Source organism: Babylonia areolata, chromosome 12, assembly GCF_041734735.1.
Source record: "Babylonia areolata isolate BAREFJ2019XMU chromosome 12, ASM4173473v1, whole genome shotgun sequence".
In the NCBI taxonomy this organism is placed as follows: domain Eukaryota; kingdom Metazoa; phylum Mollusca; class Gastropoda; order Neogastropoda; family Buccinidae; genus Babylonia; species Babylonia areolata.
The window spans coordinates 30,271,245-30,288,186 of record NC_134887.1 but is presented as its reverse complement, the minus strand read 5'-3'; the positions used below and the strand labels follow the sequence as shown (position 1 = coordinate 30,288,186).

The window sequence follows — 16,942 nt, the reverse complement described above, 5'->3', positions numbered from 1 at the left end:
ACCAAGGTTCAGCAGTCAATGTGTTAACTCCCTCCATACGAACGGCGAAAGAGATGACGTTAACAGCGTTTCACCCCAATTACCATCATCAAAATACTGCAAGAGGAAGGCTCTTATACTGAAGAGGTGAATGTTGACAAAGAATACCACAATTCTGACGACGGAAGCTAAAGGTCGGGTCATTGAGACACCCACTGGACATCCGAGGGGTCTGTGTTGAGGAGAAGAGAGGACTGGCCGTACTGAGTGAGTTAAAGAGAAATATTTAACTCTTGACTTTCACAGTCACACTACACAGGGTTGTACAGCTAATACTGACAAAATCAGAGCATTAGATTTGATATTCACAAGAAGCCTGCATTCTTTTCTTAGGAAAAAGCAACTCCTGTGTCTTCATGAAGACAGACTGTTCAGCAACAAATCTCAGTAACAGTGCAACCCAGAATATACAAAGACGTGTGTGAAAAGAAACACTTACAAACACACACACACACCATGTACACACAGCAGGTAAAGGATGTTCACATCACAAACACACATATACATATATAACAACATTACAAAGAAAATTATCAGATGGGAATTGCTTTAACCATCAAGCAGTGGTAATGCTATGAAGAAAATGAATCAATTTAAAACAGGATGATGTACCATCTTTCTCCCCCTTACACCCACCCACCTTGCCTCGTCCTGTCCCAGTCTCTCTCTTTACCTCAGTTCTGAATACCCACCTACCTGTCCCAATTTCTCTCTGCCTCTGTTCTGAATACCCACCTATCTGTCCCAATCTCTCTCTACCTCTGTTCTACATACCCACCTATTTGTCTCAGTCTCTCTCTACCTCTGTTCTACATACCCACCTATCTGTCTCACTCTCTCTACCTCTGTTCTACATACCCAACTATCTGTCTCAATCTCTCTCTACCTCTGTTCTACATACCCACCTATCTGTCCCAATCTCTCTCTACCTCTGTTCTACATACCCACCTATCTGTCCCAATCTCTCTCTCTACCTCTGTTCTACATACCCAACTATCTGTCTCAACCCCTCTCTACCTCTGCTCTACATACCCACTTATTTGTCTCAATCTCTCTCTCTATCTACATACCCAACTATCTGTCTCACTCTCTCTACCTCTGTTCTACATACCCACCTATCTGTCTCAATCTCTCTCTACCTCTGTTCTACATACCCGCTTATTTGTCTCAATCTCTCTCTCTACCTCTGTTCTACAAACCCAACTATCTGTCTCAACCTCTCTCTATCTCTGTTCTACATACCCATTTATCTGTCCCAATCTCTCTCTACCTCTGTTCTATATACCCACCTATCTGTCCCAATCTCTCTCTACCTCTGTTCTACATGCCCACCTATCTGTCCCAATCTCTCTCTCTACCTCTGTTCTACATGCCCACCTATCTGTCTCAATCTCTCTCTCTACCTCTGTTCTACATACCCACCTATCTGTCCCAATCTCTCTCTCTCTACCTCTGTTCTACATACCCACCTATCTGTCCCAATCTCTCTCTCTCTACCTCTGTTCTACATACCCACCTATCTGTCCCAATCTCTCTCTCTCTACCTCTGTTCTACATACCCACCTATCTGTCTCAATCTCTCTCTCTACCTCTGTTCTACATACCCGCTTATTTGTCTCAATCTCTCTCTACCTCTGTTCTACAAACCCACCTATCTGTCTCAACCTCTCTCTACCTCTGTTCTACATACCCATTTATTTGTCTGTCTGTCTGTCTGTCTGTCTCTCTACCTCTGTTCTACATGCCCACCTATCTGTCCCAATCCCTCTCTACCTCTGTTCTACATATCCACCTATGTGTCTCAATTTCTACCTCTGTTTTACATACCCACCTGTCTGTCCCAAATTTTCTCTACCCGCCTGTCCCAGGTAAATTCAACACAGCAAACTGGTCCTCCTAGCAAGTCTAAAAGACTAGGGCTAAAAACCAGATCAAAAGCTTTATTTTTCTACACACAAAAAAGCCACTCCATGCAAGACCGTATGTGAGGCAAAGTATCCAGTGCAATACATACTGCACCCTACGGACAGTGCCGCAGTCTACAGGACACTGTCAGTCCACACAGCGACACAATGGATAGCATAATGCCAACACATCAAACACTGCCGCAGTCTGTACACAAACATCACCACAGTGACACAAACCTCCACTGCACAGATACGATTTACAGACACATCTCAGTCACTGCAACATTCAGTCCATAGTACTGTGTAACAGTCTTGTGGACCAGGTACAAACGTCTACTTTTTGTGTGCCCGTGCGCATGCATGAATCGTTTTTTTTCGTGCGCACACACAAAACGTTGTATGCACGCGCACGGGCACACACGCAACACACACACAGTTGTTACACTCTGAATGTAATAGTATCTTACCCACATGTTTTTCTTTTTACATAATAATTGATGTGTACATGGTGATAAGTGAAGGGTGTGTCAGTTGTTTTTTTTTGTTTTTTTTTTTTCTGACGGGCATTTTATTTTAAGTGAGCCTAAAGAAAATTTTCTTTTTCTGTTTTTGGTTGAAGCAGATAATAAAGTATTTTGAATTGAATTGAACTGAATTTTATACAGTACAGAAACCTGGTCAGTGCACGGTGGTTGTGTTTTGTGTTTTTCCACTGAGCACATCAACTAAACAGATGAACAGATAATGACTGTAAAAACATGGAAAAACTTAGACTACAGACAGTGCATTACTCTGTGCATCACACAACAACAAAGACAGCAGTACATGCCATCAGATGTACACAGAAATGTCCTAAAGCAAAAGGCACAATCCTTCATGGCCCATGTGTCCTTTCTACTGAACAACAACAATGACACTGAAAGCAATGGGAGGGGATGGAAACAGTAATGTTTCGATCCAAACCATATTTTTGGCTCACTATTCTGAAACGAGTGTTCATCAAAATGATTCACTGTGAGCTGGATAGGGAACATTTCATCTTTAGCATACCACACCAACCAACATTTCAATGTTTTACACTCATAATAAACATCTATCAAAGTTTTTCCTTTCCCCCCGTCTTCATCATGACTTTCCCGCTTCAATAAATTGTAGCAAAACCACCACAGCAATTTTACGGCATATTATACATAATAATCACTCCAGACCAGTCGAGTTCTTTTCAACACATTATGATTGGTGAATTGGTCACGTTCATCCACTGAAAACAATTTGATCATTATGTTGTCTTCTCACTGACCTTTGGTAGGTCAAGGTCAAAGGATCGTCTCTCTAACCCCAATCAGCATGCACACTACTGAAGTCACTGACTGTAATGTCCAAGCCTGTTCAAACCTCTCATAGCACTGCATTTCAGACATGAAAACCCAAAACATGGCTACTAATCGTCGGAATCCATGAAAACACTTGCTCATCTACCAAAACACCAAATTTTTCTCCAAATGATTCAGGAAGTTTGCCTCTGTGATCACAGAAATTGGGAACTCTTCAAAGTAGCACGCATGGTGGGAGTTGAGTTTAACTGTCGTAAACCCTAGCAAAGACATACAACAAGCAGATCCGTCAATATAAACAGACATTATGAATAAAATGATGAGGACTTTGCACAAATCATTCTCTGAATAACGTTTAGTGGCCTCCCTTCAAAATGTTATTGTTTGTCTAATATTACTTGCAGTGAAAAGATGTTAAACTAAAGAACGAACGAAAGTGTTATTGTAAACTATTGATGGAATCCACAAGGCGATGATGAAACACTAAAAAGTAAGTCACTGAGGAGTCTACTCTGGCAAATCAAGTAGGTGTAAGAACCTTTCCCCTGTTTGAAGCCAAATTTGGTGTCAATAAACTGTTTCCAGAGAAAATGGATTTGTCAACATGAACACAAGTAATTTTTTTTTAAATCTTGTACTTCAATAATGATAAAAGCATCTTTATCATAATAACATTAACAATGATAAGAAAAAACAAAAACATTCCCATAAAGAAAGCATTATCAACAACAACAGCAGCAGTAGCAGCAGCACCACCACCACGAACAACAACAACAATAATAATGATATAATAACAATCATAATAATAGATGATAAAAATGTGACCAAAAAAAGGAAAGAGGATCAATATGCTGTCAATAATAACTGTATTAGTAATAACCACAATAATTATCATTTTAAAAAATTATAATGATAATTGCAGTCATAACAATAATACAACAACAATAACAATACTAACGACAAACAATGACTGTGCGAACAACCACCACAACAACAACTTCGTCAACCAAAGACAAAGACTGCAGAAGCCGAACAAGGTGCAGTGACCACTTACGAACAGCCATGCAGGGGAGACAAGCACACACATCAGGGGCAGACAACACCTAGCTGTACACCTCGGACGTCAACTGCTCGGCCAGCAGTGTGTGCCAGTGACTGTGCTCCTGGTTGGGTTTCCTCAGGGCCTCTGTCCAGTGCTTCTGCCTGTCGCCCTTCGAGTTCACGCCCAGCTGGACCCCACCTGGAGTCAGACACAAACAACTGTATCATGAAGGAGTCTCCCGTCGGACCGACAGATGAGTAGGCAGGCAGGATTATCTGTCGGTGTGTGTCCTCATATGGGAGAAGAGGCCGATTCTGGATGCGCAGCACTTCCCACAGGTGTTGCAAGGGAAAACGTCTCCAGAAGTTGAGCCCTGCTTCCTTCGCTCATGCTTCTCCTTAATGTCCAGCGTTCTCTTGTTTTCGAACGTCTTTATGCCACTAGAGCACAGCATCCTCCAGCCAGAGCAGACAAGGGCATCAGTTTCCCAGGAAGCGATGTCTATGTCACAGGCTTTGAGGTTTGTCTTCAAGGTGTCCTTGAAGCGCTTGCAGGGTCTTCCAAGTTCACAGTGGCCTTCCTTCAGCTGGCCATACAAAAGCATCTTTGGGATCCTGCTGTCTGTCATGCAGACAACGTGTCCTGTCCAACGTAGCTGGCACTGAATCAGCAGGCTTTCGATGCTGGGCAGGCTGCTCCTCTCTAGGACCTGGAGGTTGGAGACCCTGTCTTGCCACTTTATGCCGAAGATCTTTCGTAGGCATCTCTGGTGAAACTGCTCAACTGTATCATATTGTATTGTAAAACAACTGTAACATATTGTATTGCATTGTATTAGTACTATTACTATTTTTTTGTCACAACAAATTTCTCTGTGTGAAATTCGGGCTGGACCCCACCTGGAGTCAGCCACAAAGAATTGTATTGTATTGTATTGTATTGTATTGTATTGTACTGTATTGTACTGTATTACTCTTTTTTTTGTCACAACAGATTTCTCTGTGTGAAATTCGGGCTGGACCCCACCTGGAGTCAGCCACAAAGAACTGAATTGCATTGCATTGCATTGCATTGTATTACTCTTTTTTGTCACAACAGATCTCTCTGTGTTAAATTCAGGCTGCTCTCCCCCAAGGAGTTTGCATCGCTACACCGAGAGTGTCGCCCAATTTTTTTTGTAATTTTTTTCCGCCTGCAATTTTATTTGTTTTTCTATCAAGGTGGATTTTTCTACAAAATTTTGCCATGGACAACTCTTTTGTTGCTGTGGGTTCTTTTACATGCTCTAAGAGCATGCTGCACACTGGACCTTGGTTTATCATCTCATCCCAATGACTAGCGTCCAGACCACCACTCGGTCTAGTGGAGGGGGAGAAAATACTGGCGACTACGGGATTCAAACCAGTGCGCTCAGATTCTCTCGCTTCCTAGGTGGACACGTTACCTCTGGGCCATCACTCCACACACTAACACTCTCAAAATCCAAAAATCAAACCTCAAACAATGGCTCAAAGCCCTGAATTCAATCAACAGTTTCACTTTCAAGGCGGTGTCAAAGTGTGTGCTTATCCAAAATCAATCAACAAATCATCGTTCAAAACCCTCATTTCAATCATTACTTTCAGTTTCAAGGAGTCAAAGTGTGTGGGCTGGTCCATACATGCTACACATCTACGTTGGAAAGAAAAGAAGAAGAAAAATGGAGAAAAACAATAAGAGCAGATACCTGACCTATGCATAAATCCAACACACTAATCAGGCCTTGAGAGTCTGCCCCATGTTTAAAATCAACAAAATAAAGACTTTCGATATTCAGCAAAAATTACATTTCTCCAGCTAAAAATCAAAGACTACACTATCATTCAAAGCCCAAACTTTAATGAACAATATCAATATTCTACAAAAAAAATTACCTTTCTCAAGCAAAGACAAAGACTACACTATCATTCCCTGCCCCCGATTTCTATCAACAAAACAAAGACTTAAAGACTTATATCTTATGCAGTAATTAAGACTTACATTTTATGCAGTACTTACATATCTCAAGTGGAATGAAAAACGCTACACTACTGCCCGAAACCCAAAATCTCATCAACAAAATAAACACTTTGATTTTCGGCAAAAAATTACCTTTCTCAGTTGAAAAGATGAAGACTACCCCACGATAATTTTACACACATTCAAAACGCAGCATAAAAAAATCAAAGAGGAAAGCATTTTGTCGACGAAACAAAGTTTTCAGGTAAAATTTTCTCTGGTTCGAAAGTTGAAAGAGATCAGTATTTTGTAGTGTTTGCAAAGTCAGGTCACTGTTGTACTGTTTGCAGTCGTATTTTCCATGAATGCTGCAGCCACACTGTTTGAAATTGGTAATTTCTTCTTCTTTTTTTTAAACAACAAACCCCCTAAAATCTGACAAGTGCACACACCAACAAGAACAAAAGAAACATCCTTCATTCTAGACATTATTCATGAGAGGATGATGGACAGCAGCACTGACCAATGAAATCATTGGCTTTGCCGAAGTCCTTGTCCCAGACCGTGATCTCCAGGGTCTTCTTGTCCAGATCACTGTGTTTGATGTCATAGGTGAACTCCTGGAGGGAAACAGGAAATACACGTGAACAACCCCAGGATCATTATTGAAATACTTCTTTTTTTTTTTCTCCTTCTTCTTATCACACACACATATACACTAACACACACACACCCACATGCATGAACGCACACACAAACAACCCCACAAACACACACACCCACACAAGCACCCACCCAAGCACCCACACACACACACAAATACCCCACCAAGCACACACACACACACACACACACACACACCCTAGCACCCCCACCAAGACACACACAAATCCTTAATTAACATGCTGGCCTATGTAGCAACACAACTGGAAGATTAAAATACAAAATCAGAAGACAAACCACCACCACCACCAACACCACCACCACCATCACCACCTCAACCACCACCAGCAGAAGCGACAGCACCTGTTGTCCGCCGGGCCCTGTGTTACCTCACCTCATTGTACTCGGGGTTCAGAGTTCTCTTCTTCACTGTGGTCTTGAACTTGGACTTCTTGTCTTTGTCAGGCTTCAGGTACCTGTGGACAGAGACACGGCACCCTGTTCAGGTCTTTGTCAGGTACCTGTGGACAGAGACACGACACCCTGTTCAGGTCTTTGTCAGGTACCTGTGGACAGAGACATGACACCCTGTTCAGGTCTTTGTCAGGTACCTATGAACAGAGACACAGCACCCTGTACAGGTCTTTGTCAGGTACCTATGGACAGAGACACGGCACCCTGTACAGGTCTTTGTCAGGTACCTATGGACAGAGACACGACACCCTGTACAGGTCTTGGTCAGGTACCTATGGACAGAGACACGGCACCCTGTACAGGTCTTTGTCAGGTACCTATGGACAGAGACATGGCACCCTGTACAGGTCTTGGTCAGGTACCTATGGACAGAGACACAGCACCATGTACAGATCTTTGTCAGGTACCTGTGGACAGAGACACGGCATCCTGTACAGGTCTCTGTCAGGTACCTGTGGACAAAGACACGGCATCCTGTACAGGTCTCTGTCAGGTACCTGTGGACACAGACACGGCATCCTGTACAGGTCTTTGGGGTCAACACTCCCTCTTGTTACCTGTTGTGTGCTATTGTGCTGTGCTGTGCTGTAGTGCTGTGCTGTGCTGTGCTGTGCTGTGCTGTGCTGTGTTGTGCTGTGCAGAGTTGTACTGTGCTGTGCTGTGTTGTTGTGCTGTGCTGTGTTGTGCTGTGTTATGCTGTGCAGTGTGGTGCTGTGCTGTGTTATGCTGTGCGGTGCTATGTTGTGTTGTGTTGTGTTGTGTTGTGTTGTGTTGTGTTGTGTTGTGTTGTGCTGTTGTGCTGTGCTGTATTTGTGCTATGCTGTGTTGTTGTGCTGTGTTGTGCTGTGCTGTGCTGTGTTGTTGTGCTGTGTTGTGCTGTGTTGTGCTGTGCTGTGCTGTGCTGTGCTGTGCTGTGCTGTGCTGTGCTGTGTTGTTGTGTTGTGTTGTGTTGTGTTGTGCAGAGCTGTGCTGTTGTGCTGTGCTGTATTTGTGCTGTGCTGTGTTGTTGTGCTGTGCTGTGCTGTGCTGTGCTGTGCTGTGCTGTGCTGTGTTGTTGTGCTGTGCTGTGCTGTGCTGTGCTGTGTTGTTGTGCTGTGCTGTGTTGTGTGCATTAATGGCATCACACAAACACGACACTGAATGGCACGACATGACCACAAGGCGAGAATGACATCACATGAACGGCAATGACATAATAATAATGATGTGACAAGACACGAACTCACACGAACAATGCGACAAGAACGCAGCGACACAAACGACATGACACGGAAAGCAGGTGGGTGCACACTGACACTTTGACGTAGGGGTCGGAGTAGCCGTTGGAGTCCATTGCGGCCAGCTCGGCACAGCGCACGATGCGCACACACAGCCGCTGCCTGGCCGTGTCGTATCTCAGCGTCACAAGGACCTTGCCCCGGATGGAGATCAGGTCGTCATCCTTCTCCATCTGTTAAACAACAACACCACCACCAAGTCTTATAATCAAATGATGAAACAAAACTAGAGATATAAAGAAAACTCATGCTAGAACAAAAGCCAACAAGAAGTGGCCTGAAGATGCCCCCAAGACTGTTAGTAAGCACACTTCCAGACTGACCTGTCACACTTCCCACAAGAACACCTCTATTCAGCATTGCTATCTGTGACCATCTTTTGTATATTGTATACATGTCTTTGCAAAAATTTTTTTTTTTTTAAGTTAAAGAGAAAAAAACCCACATTGTTATCGGTGAATACCTTGTCCATCGCTGAAAAACATCATGACAAAGACATAAAGTTTGTCTACTGCTGAGAAATTTCATGAGCCAGACATAACATTTGTCCTTTGTTGAAAAATTTCATGTCACGGACATTTTTCCACTGCTGAGAAATTCACACAACAAACATAGTTTGTCCACTGCTGAGAAATTTCATAAGAAAGAAATCAAGTTCGTCCACTGCTGAGAAATTTCATGAGACTGACATAAATTTCATCCACTGCTGAGAAATTTTGTGAGACTGACATACAGTTTGTCCACTGCTGAGAAATATTTCATGACAGTCATTTAGTTCATCAATTGCTGAGAAATTTCATGATAAAGACACAAAGTTCATCCATTGCTGAGAAACTTTGTGTGAGACAGACATTAGATTTTCCCATCAATGAGAAATTTCATGAAGCAAGCACACAGTTTGTCCACTTCTGAGAAATTTTGTAGACAGACATAAAGTTTGTCCATTGCTTTAAAAAAAAAAAAAAAAAAAAAAAAAACTGAGACAGAGGCATACAACTTATCCATAGACTGACTTAACACATTCCCTGTACCACAGAAACTTTAACAAATAATCAACGATGTGTGTGTGTGTGTGTGTGTGTGTGTGTGTGTGTGCAATGCATGCATGTATGAGTATGCACAAGTTTTTATATTGATATGCACTTGTATGTATCCTAATTTCTACTGTATCTGTGTTTGTGTATGATTTCTGATCTATGTTCGCACCTTGTTATGTACTATCCCCCCCTCCCCTTTCCCCCAATGTTCCTTGTGACCCCAGTGCACTTGGTAATAAAGACATATTCTATTCTACTCTATTCTATTCTAACAATGATAATACCAGTCACACGAAGAAAATATCATAAATAGTTTGATTTAACAATGATTCATCACAAAATTAAACAACAAAATTGGCAACATAACTGTCAAACAGTAATAATTAGTCTCAAAATGATAATAATAAAAATTAAAAAATAGATCTGTCAAATGTAACAATACTTACAAAAAGAAATATGGCTGTCAAATATAATTAGTCACTAGGGAGAACAATAATAAACACAAATAATATTTATTCAGAAACGAAAATATACTAACTAAATCAAATATAACAATGATTATTCACAAAAGAAAATCATAATGTTAAGAAATAGTTTTACTCATTACAATCAAGTAGCAGCAAAAAAAAAAACAGTAACTAAGTCAGATATAACAATGATCATTCACAGAAAGAAACCATGACATTAATACTAAATAGTCAAACACAATAATAATCAGTCACAAACGAAGCCAAAACCAAACAGATTACAATAATAAATAAGAAACAGAAGAAACTATAATAGTTAATAGATAAGATACTAGTTAGTCCCTTGACATCATGCTCATCACCCGTTCAGCATCAGCAGTGGTGTATCGTAAAGCTGCAGGACGAGGCAAACCAGCCCTGTGGAATTTGAGACAATTCTATAACTGATCCATGAGGGGGCTGCTTTGTGTGTGTGCGCGCGTGCATGCACACACGCACACACACACACACGCACACACACACACACACATACATACACACACACACACCAAGCACCCTAGGAAGTCTTTTTCTTCTTCTTCTGCGTTCACTTGTATGCACACGAGTGGGCTTTTACGTGTATGACCGTTTTTACCCCACCATGTAGGCAGCCATACTCCGTTTTCGGGGGTGTGCATGCTGGGTATGTTCTTGTTTCCATAACCCACCGACATGGATTACAGGATCTTTAACGTGCGTATTTGATCTCCTGCTTGCATATACACACGAAGGGGGTTCAGGCACTAGCAGGTCTGCACATATGTTGACCTGGGAGATCATAAAAATCTCTACCCTTTGCCCACCAGGCACCGTCACCGTGATTCGAACACGGGACCCTCAGATTGAAAGTCCAACGCTTTAACCACTTGGCTATTGCGCCCGTCACCCTAGGAAGTCAAAATCAGACTTTTAAAAACCATGACCCTCCATCTCACTTACGATGAGCCCAATAGCTGAATGGTCAGAGTGTTAGACTCTTAACCCCAGTCCTAGGTCAGTCCCTGCTATCAGCGCCCAGTGAGATCTTTCTGATTTCCCAAAATATCCGCAGACCTGCTAGTGCCTTAATTCGACCTGCAGATGTACACATGCTGAAGATCAAACACACCTGCTAGCGACCTAATTCCACCTGAAAGTATACACACGCTGAAGATCAAACACACCTACTAGCGCCCTAATTTAACCTGAAAGTGTACATGTGCTGAAACACACCTGCTAGCGACCTAATTCCACCTGAAAGTATACACACGCTGAAGATCAAACACACCTACTAGCGCCCTAATTTAACCTGAAAGTGTACATGTGCTGAAACACACCTGCTAGCGACCTAATTCCACCTGAAAGTATTCACATGCTGAAGATCAAACACACCTACTAGCACCCTAATTTAACCTGAAAGTGTACATGTGCTGAAACACACCTGCTAGCGACCTAATTCCACCTGAAAGTATACACACGCTGAAGATCAAACACACCTACTAGTGCCCTAATTTAACCTGAAAGTGTACATGTGCTGAAACACACCTGCTAGCGACCTAATTCCACCTGAAAGTATACACACGCTGAAGATCAAATCACACAAGTCACAGATCCTGTACACCATGTCAGGGTTCTAGCAGGTTTATGGAAACTCAAACATGCATGGCATGTACACAACTGAAAACACAGTATGGCTGCCCTAATGGCAGGGTGAAAACCATCACACACACACAAAAGCCCACTTGTCCCTACAAGTACCCCTGAAAACGGAATGTGGCTGTCTACATGGCAGGGAAGAAACGGCCATACATGTAAAAGCCCACCCATGTACACACAAGTGAAGGTGGAAGTCACATCCCACAAAGTCAGAGACACCAGAAATGCAGCAGTCCACAGACAGGACGGGAACAACAGATACGGCCTGCGGGTCGTCTCAAAACCAGTTTTCCTTTGTCTCTCTTTTTGTGACTGAAAGTACCTGTCAAGGTTTTTACCCCTTAAACCTCAAAACCTATTTTCCTTTCTCTGTGTGTGTGTGGCTGACAGTACCTATCAAGGTTTAACCCTTTTAAACTCAAAATCAGTTTTCCTTTCTCTCTGTGTGTGTGTGTGTGTGTGTGTGTGTGTGTGTGTGTGTGGCTAAAAGTACCTATCAAGGTTCAGCCCCTTTAACCTAAAAACCAGTTATCCTTTCTCTCTCTCTCTCTCTTTGTAGCTGAAAGTACCTATCAAGGTTCAGCACCTTTAACCTCAAAATCAGTTTTCCTTTCTCTCTCTCTCTCTGTAGCTGAAAGTACCTATCAAGCTTTAACCCCTTTAACCTAAAAACCAGTTTTCCTTTCTCTCTCTCTCTCTCTCCCTCTCTCTCTCTCTCTGTGAATGAAAGCGCACATCAAGGTTTTGCCCCTTTAATCTGAAATCCAGATGTCCTTTCTCTCTCTCTGGGTAACAGTACCTATCAAGGTTTAACCCCTTTAATCTCAAATCCAGTTTTCCTTTCTCTCTCTCTCTCTCTCTCTCTCTCTCTGTGAATGAAAGCGCATATCAAGGTTTAACCCCTTTACTGCTGCTGACCAGTATGCTCGTCAGCGAAGGGCTGCTGTCACCTGAGATAAGACCAAGCTTACGGGTCAGAGTGTCAATCACCATTCTTCGTTTGGACTTCTTCCTCTTGACGCCACATCACTTTTTGTTCAGAAAATATCAATGACACCTCTTAAAAAGTGCAGACAAAGTGGCAATTGTTGCACTTCAAATTCACGCCACACTGAACGCCACTCATTTTACCCAGCTTCAGCAGTCTGGGGGTTAAACCTGCAACAGAATAGTAGTTAGCTGCTTGTCTCCGTTCTCACTTCTTCCTGCAAAACCTGCACAGGCCAACCAACGGTCAACTCCAACTGCACAGGACGCTGCAACTTACTGCAATGTTTTTGTTCCAGGGAAAAGTGAAGATGTCTTTGTTTCTGGGAAAAGCGGAGATGTCTTTGTTTTAAGTGAAAATGTCTTTGTTTCATGGGAGAGTGAAGATTTCTTTGTTTCAGGGAAAAGTGGAGATGTCTTTGTTTCAGAGAAAAGTGAAGATGTCTTTGTCTTAAGTGAAGATGTCTCGGTTTCAGGGAAGGTGAAGATGTCTTTGTTTCAGGAAAATGTGAAGATGTTTTTGCTTCAGGGAAAAGTGAAGATGTCTTTGTTTCAGGGAAAAATGTTTAAGTGAAGATGTCACCATTGGTTCCAGACCTGCAAGAAGACCTGCCCTACGCTACAGGGACATCTACAAACAAGACATGAGGACAGACAACATGGATCCAGCAGGTTGGGAGGCGGTGGCTGAAGACCGCAACAGCTGGAGGAGGACCGTGAAGGCATGTGTCCAGAGGAGCGAGGAGAAGAGAGAACAGCACTAAGAAGAGGGAAGAGAGCGCAGACGGCAGAGCGCAGAACCCTCTGAGCCATGTGCGATTTTCACCTGTGACAACTGCAACAGAGCCTGCCGATCCAGAACTGGACTGTACAGCCACAGCAGGCGCTGCAACTCAAAAACTTGACTGAACCATGTGCAGAGTTCCACTGTCTCCCGAGACAGACAAGTCTTTATTTCAGGGAAAAGTGTTTAATTCAGGGAAAAGTGAAGATGTCTTTGTTTCAGGGAAAAGTGTTTGTTTCAGGGAAAAGTGAAGATGTCTTTGTTTCAGGGAAAAGTGTTTGTTTGAGGGAAAAGTGAAGATGTCTTTGTTTCAGGGAAAATTGTTTGTTTCAGGGAAAAGTGAAGATGTCTTTGTTTCAGGGAAAAGTGTTTGTTTCAGGGAAAAGTGAAGATGTCTTTGTTTCAGGGAAAATTATTTGTTTCAGGGAAAAGTGAAGATGTCTTTGTTTCAGGGAAAATTGTTTGTTTCAGGGAAAAGTGAAGATGTCTTTGTTTCAGGGAAAAGTGTTTGTTTCAGGGAAAAGTGAAGATGTCTTCAGTGAAGATGTCTTTGTTTCAGGGGAGAGTGAAGAAAAGAGATGAAACCAAGTGTTATGAGCCAAAAATTGTTGAGTTAGACAGCATGACACATAGATATCTTATTTCAGACTAGCTCGGAACACGGAAAGCCGAGAGAAAGATAGAGCAAAGTAATATGAGCCAGAAGCTATTATGAGTCCAAAAAAAAAAAAAAAAGAACAACAAAGTACTAGTAACCACATGTTTTCTACAAGTACTTTGAGACACACTTCTTCTTCTTCTTCTGCGTTCACTCGTATGCATACGAGTGGGCTTTTACGTGTATGACCGTTTTTACCCCGCCATGTAGACAGCCATACTCCATTTTCGGGGGTGTGCATGCTGGGTATGTTCTTGTTTCCATAACCCACCGAATGCTGACATGGATTACAGGATCTTTAACGTGCGTATTTGATCTTCTGCTTGCATATACACGCGAAGGGGGTTCAGGCACTAGCAGGTCTGCACATATGTTGACCTGGGAGATCGGAAAAATCTCCACCCTTTACCCACCAGGCACCGTCACTGTGATTCGAACCCGGGACCCTCAGATTGACAGTCCAACGCTTTAACCACTCGGCTATTGCGCCCGTCCTTTGAGGCAGACAAGAGGAAGAACAAAGTACTACCAGCCAGAAGGTTTTTTGAGTCAGACAAGAGGCTACAGAGATAAATGCGATCAGAAATCAGACAAGAGGCTACAGAGATAAACGTAAGCTACAGAGATACAGAGATAAATGTGTGATCAGAAATCAGACAAGAGGCTACAGAGATAAATGCGATCAGAAATCAGACAAGAGGCTACAGAGATAAATGTAATCAGAAATCAGACAGGCTACAGAGATAAATGTGTGATCAGAAATCAGACAAGAGGCTACAGAGATAAACGTGATCAGAAATCAAACAAGAGGCTACAGATATAAACGTGATCAGAAATCAGACAAGAGGCTACAGAGATAAATGTGTGATCAGAAATCAGACAAGAGGCTACAGAGATAAATGTGTGATCAGAAATCAGACAAGAGGCTACAGAGATAAATGTAATCAGAAATCAGACAGGCTACAGAGATAAACGTGTGATCAGAAATCAGACAAGAGGCTACAGAGATAAACGTGATCAGAAATCAGACAAGAGGATACAGAGATAAATGTGTGATCAGAAATCAGACAAGAGGCTACAGAGATAAATGTAATCAGAAACCAGACAAGAGGATACAGAGATAAATATGATCAGAAACCAGACGGGAAGCCACAGAGATAAATGTGATCAGAAATCAGGATAAATGTGGCCAGAAATCAGTTGATAAGATACAGAGATAAACGTGATCAGAAATCAGACAAGAGGCTACAGAGATAGATGTAATCAGAAATCAGATGAGAAGCTACAGAGAGAAATGCACAGATATAGAGAAATGCATAGATAAGGATGCTACAGAGAGAAATGCAGATATAGATCTACAGAGAGAAATGCAGAGAAATGCACAGATATAGATGCTACAGGGAGAAATGCAAAGAAATGCACAGATATAGATGCTACAGAGAGAAATGCAGATATAGATGCTACAGAGAGAAATGCAAAGAAATGCACAGATATAGATGCTACAGAGAGAAATGCACAGACAGATATAGATGCTACAGAGAGAAATGCACAGACATAGATGCTACAGAGAGAAATGCAGAGAAATGCACAGATATAGATGCTACAGAGAGAAATGCAGAGAAATGCACAGATATAGATGCTACAGACAGAAATGCAGAGAAATGCACAGACAGATATATTTGCTACAGAGAGAAATGCAGAGAAATGCACAGATATAGATGCTACTGAGAGAAATGCACAGATATAGATGCTGCAGAGAGAAATGCAGAGAAATGCACAGATATAGATGCTACTGAGAGAAATGCAGAGAAATGCACAGATATAGATGCTACTGAGAGAAATGCACAGATATAGATGCTGCAGAGAGAAATGCACAGATATAGATGCTGCAGAGAGAAATGCAGAGAAATGCACAGATATAGATGCTACTGAGAGAAATGCACAGATATAGATGCTACAGAGAGAAATGCACAGATATAGATGCTACAGAGAGAAATGCACAGATATAGATGCTACAGAGAGAAATGCACAGGTACAGATGCTACAGAAAAGCAGTCAGAAATCCCCTACACTACAGTGTCAGACCAGTCAGGGATGCGGACACATGGTGTGAGGAGCAGGCTACAGGACAGATTCCCACCACAGATGCAAGGCAGTCAGCACAGAACTGGAGCAGATGGTTAATCAACCGCCATGCACACCCACAACCCTTGCACTGCAGATCGCTCAGTCAAGCCCCACGCAAAAAAACCAAAAAAAACCATGTTACTCACTTTCTTGCTTGGTTCCTAAAATAAAAAGGATGTAAAAAATAAGTTAACCAACACACCAACACACACACACACGCGCACACATGCGCATACACACGCACACACACAGAGAAACACCAAACCAATAAACAAAGCATATTCACATGTACAAACAATGAATTTAACACACACACACACACACAGAAAAGGCCAGCCCTCAATATCTAAAAGTTCTCTATTTGCAAATCAGAAAAAACACAAAGAACTGCACATCAGTTCTCTTGCTGGTTTGCAACTGGAAACCTTCCAACTGCTGAGAAAAGAACTGCGCATCAATTCTTTAGCTGGTGAGTGAACAACTTTCCAACTGCTG

General features: G+C 42.3%; 1 protein-coding gene across 2 annotated transcripts in view; it reads right to left on the bottom strand.

Moving 5' to 3' along the window:
* LOC143288517 (rabphilin-3A-like) overlaps positions 1-16,942 on the bottom strand; it is an 87,400-nt gene that overhangs the window by 9,296 nt on the left and 61,162 nt on the right. The window contains exons 14-17 of one of the 2 annotated variants that reach the window (XM_076597099.1): positions 8,732-8,886; positions 7,357-7,438; positions 6,823-6,919; positions 4,335-4,520 (exon numbers count right to left, since the gene is read on the bottom strand). In XM_076597099.1, the coding sequence (XP_076453214.1) occupies positions 4,384-4,520; positions 6,823-6,919; positions 7,357-7,438; positions 8,732-8,886 (471 nt within the window). In that variant the 3' untranslated portion in view covers positions 4,335-4,383. The remainder of the gene's footprint in view (positions 1-4,334; positions 4,521-6,822; positions 6,920-7,356; positions 7,439-8,731; positions 8,887-16,942) is intronic. The other variant, XM_076597098.1, reaches the window with a different exon arrangement.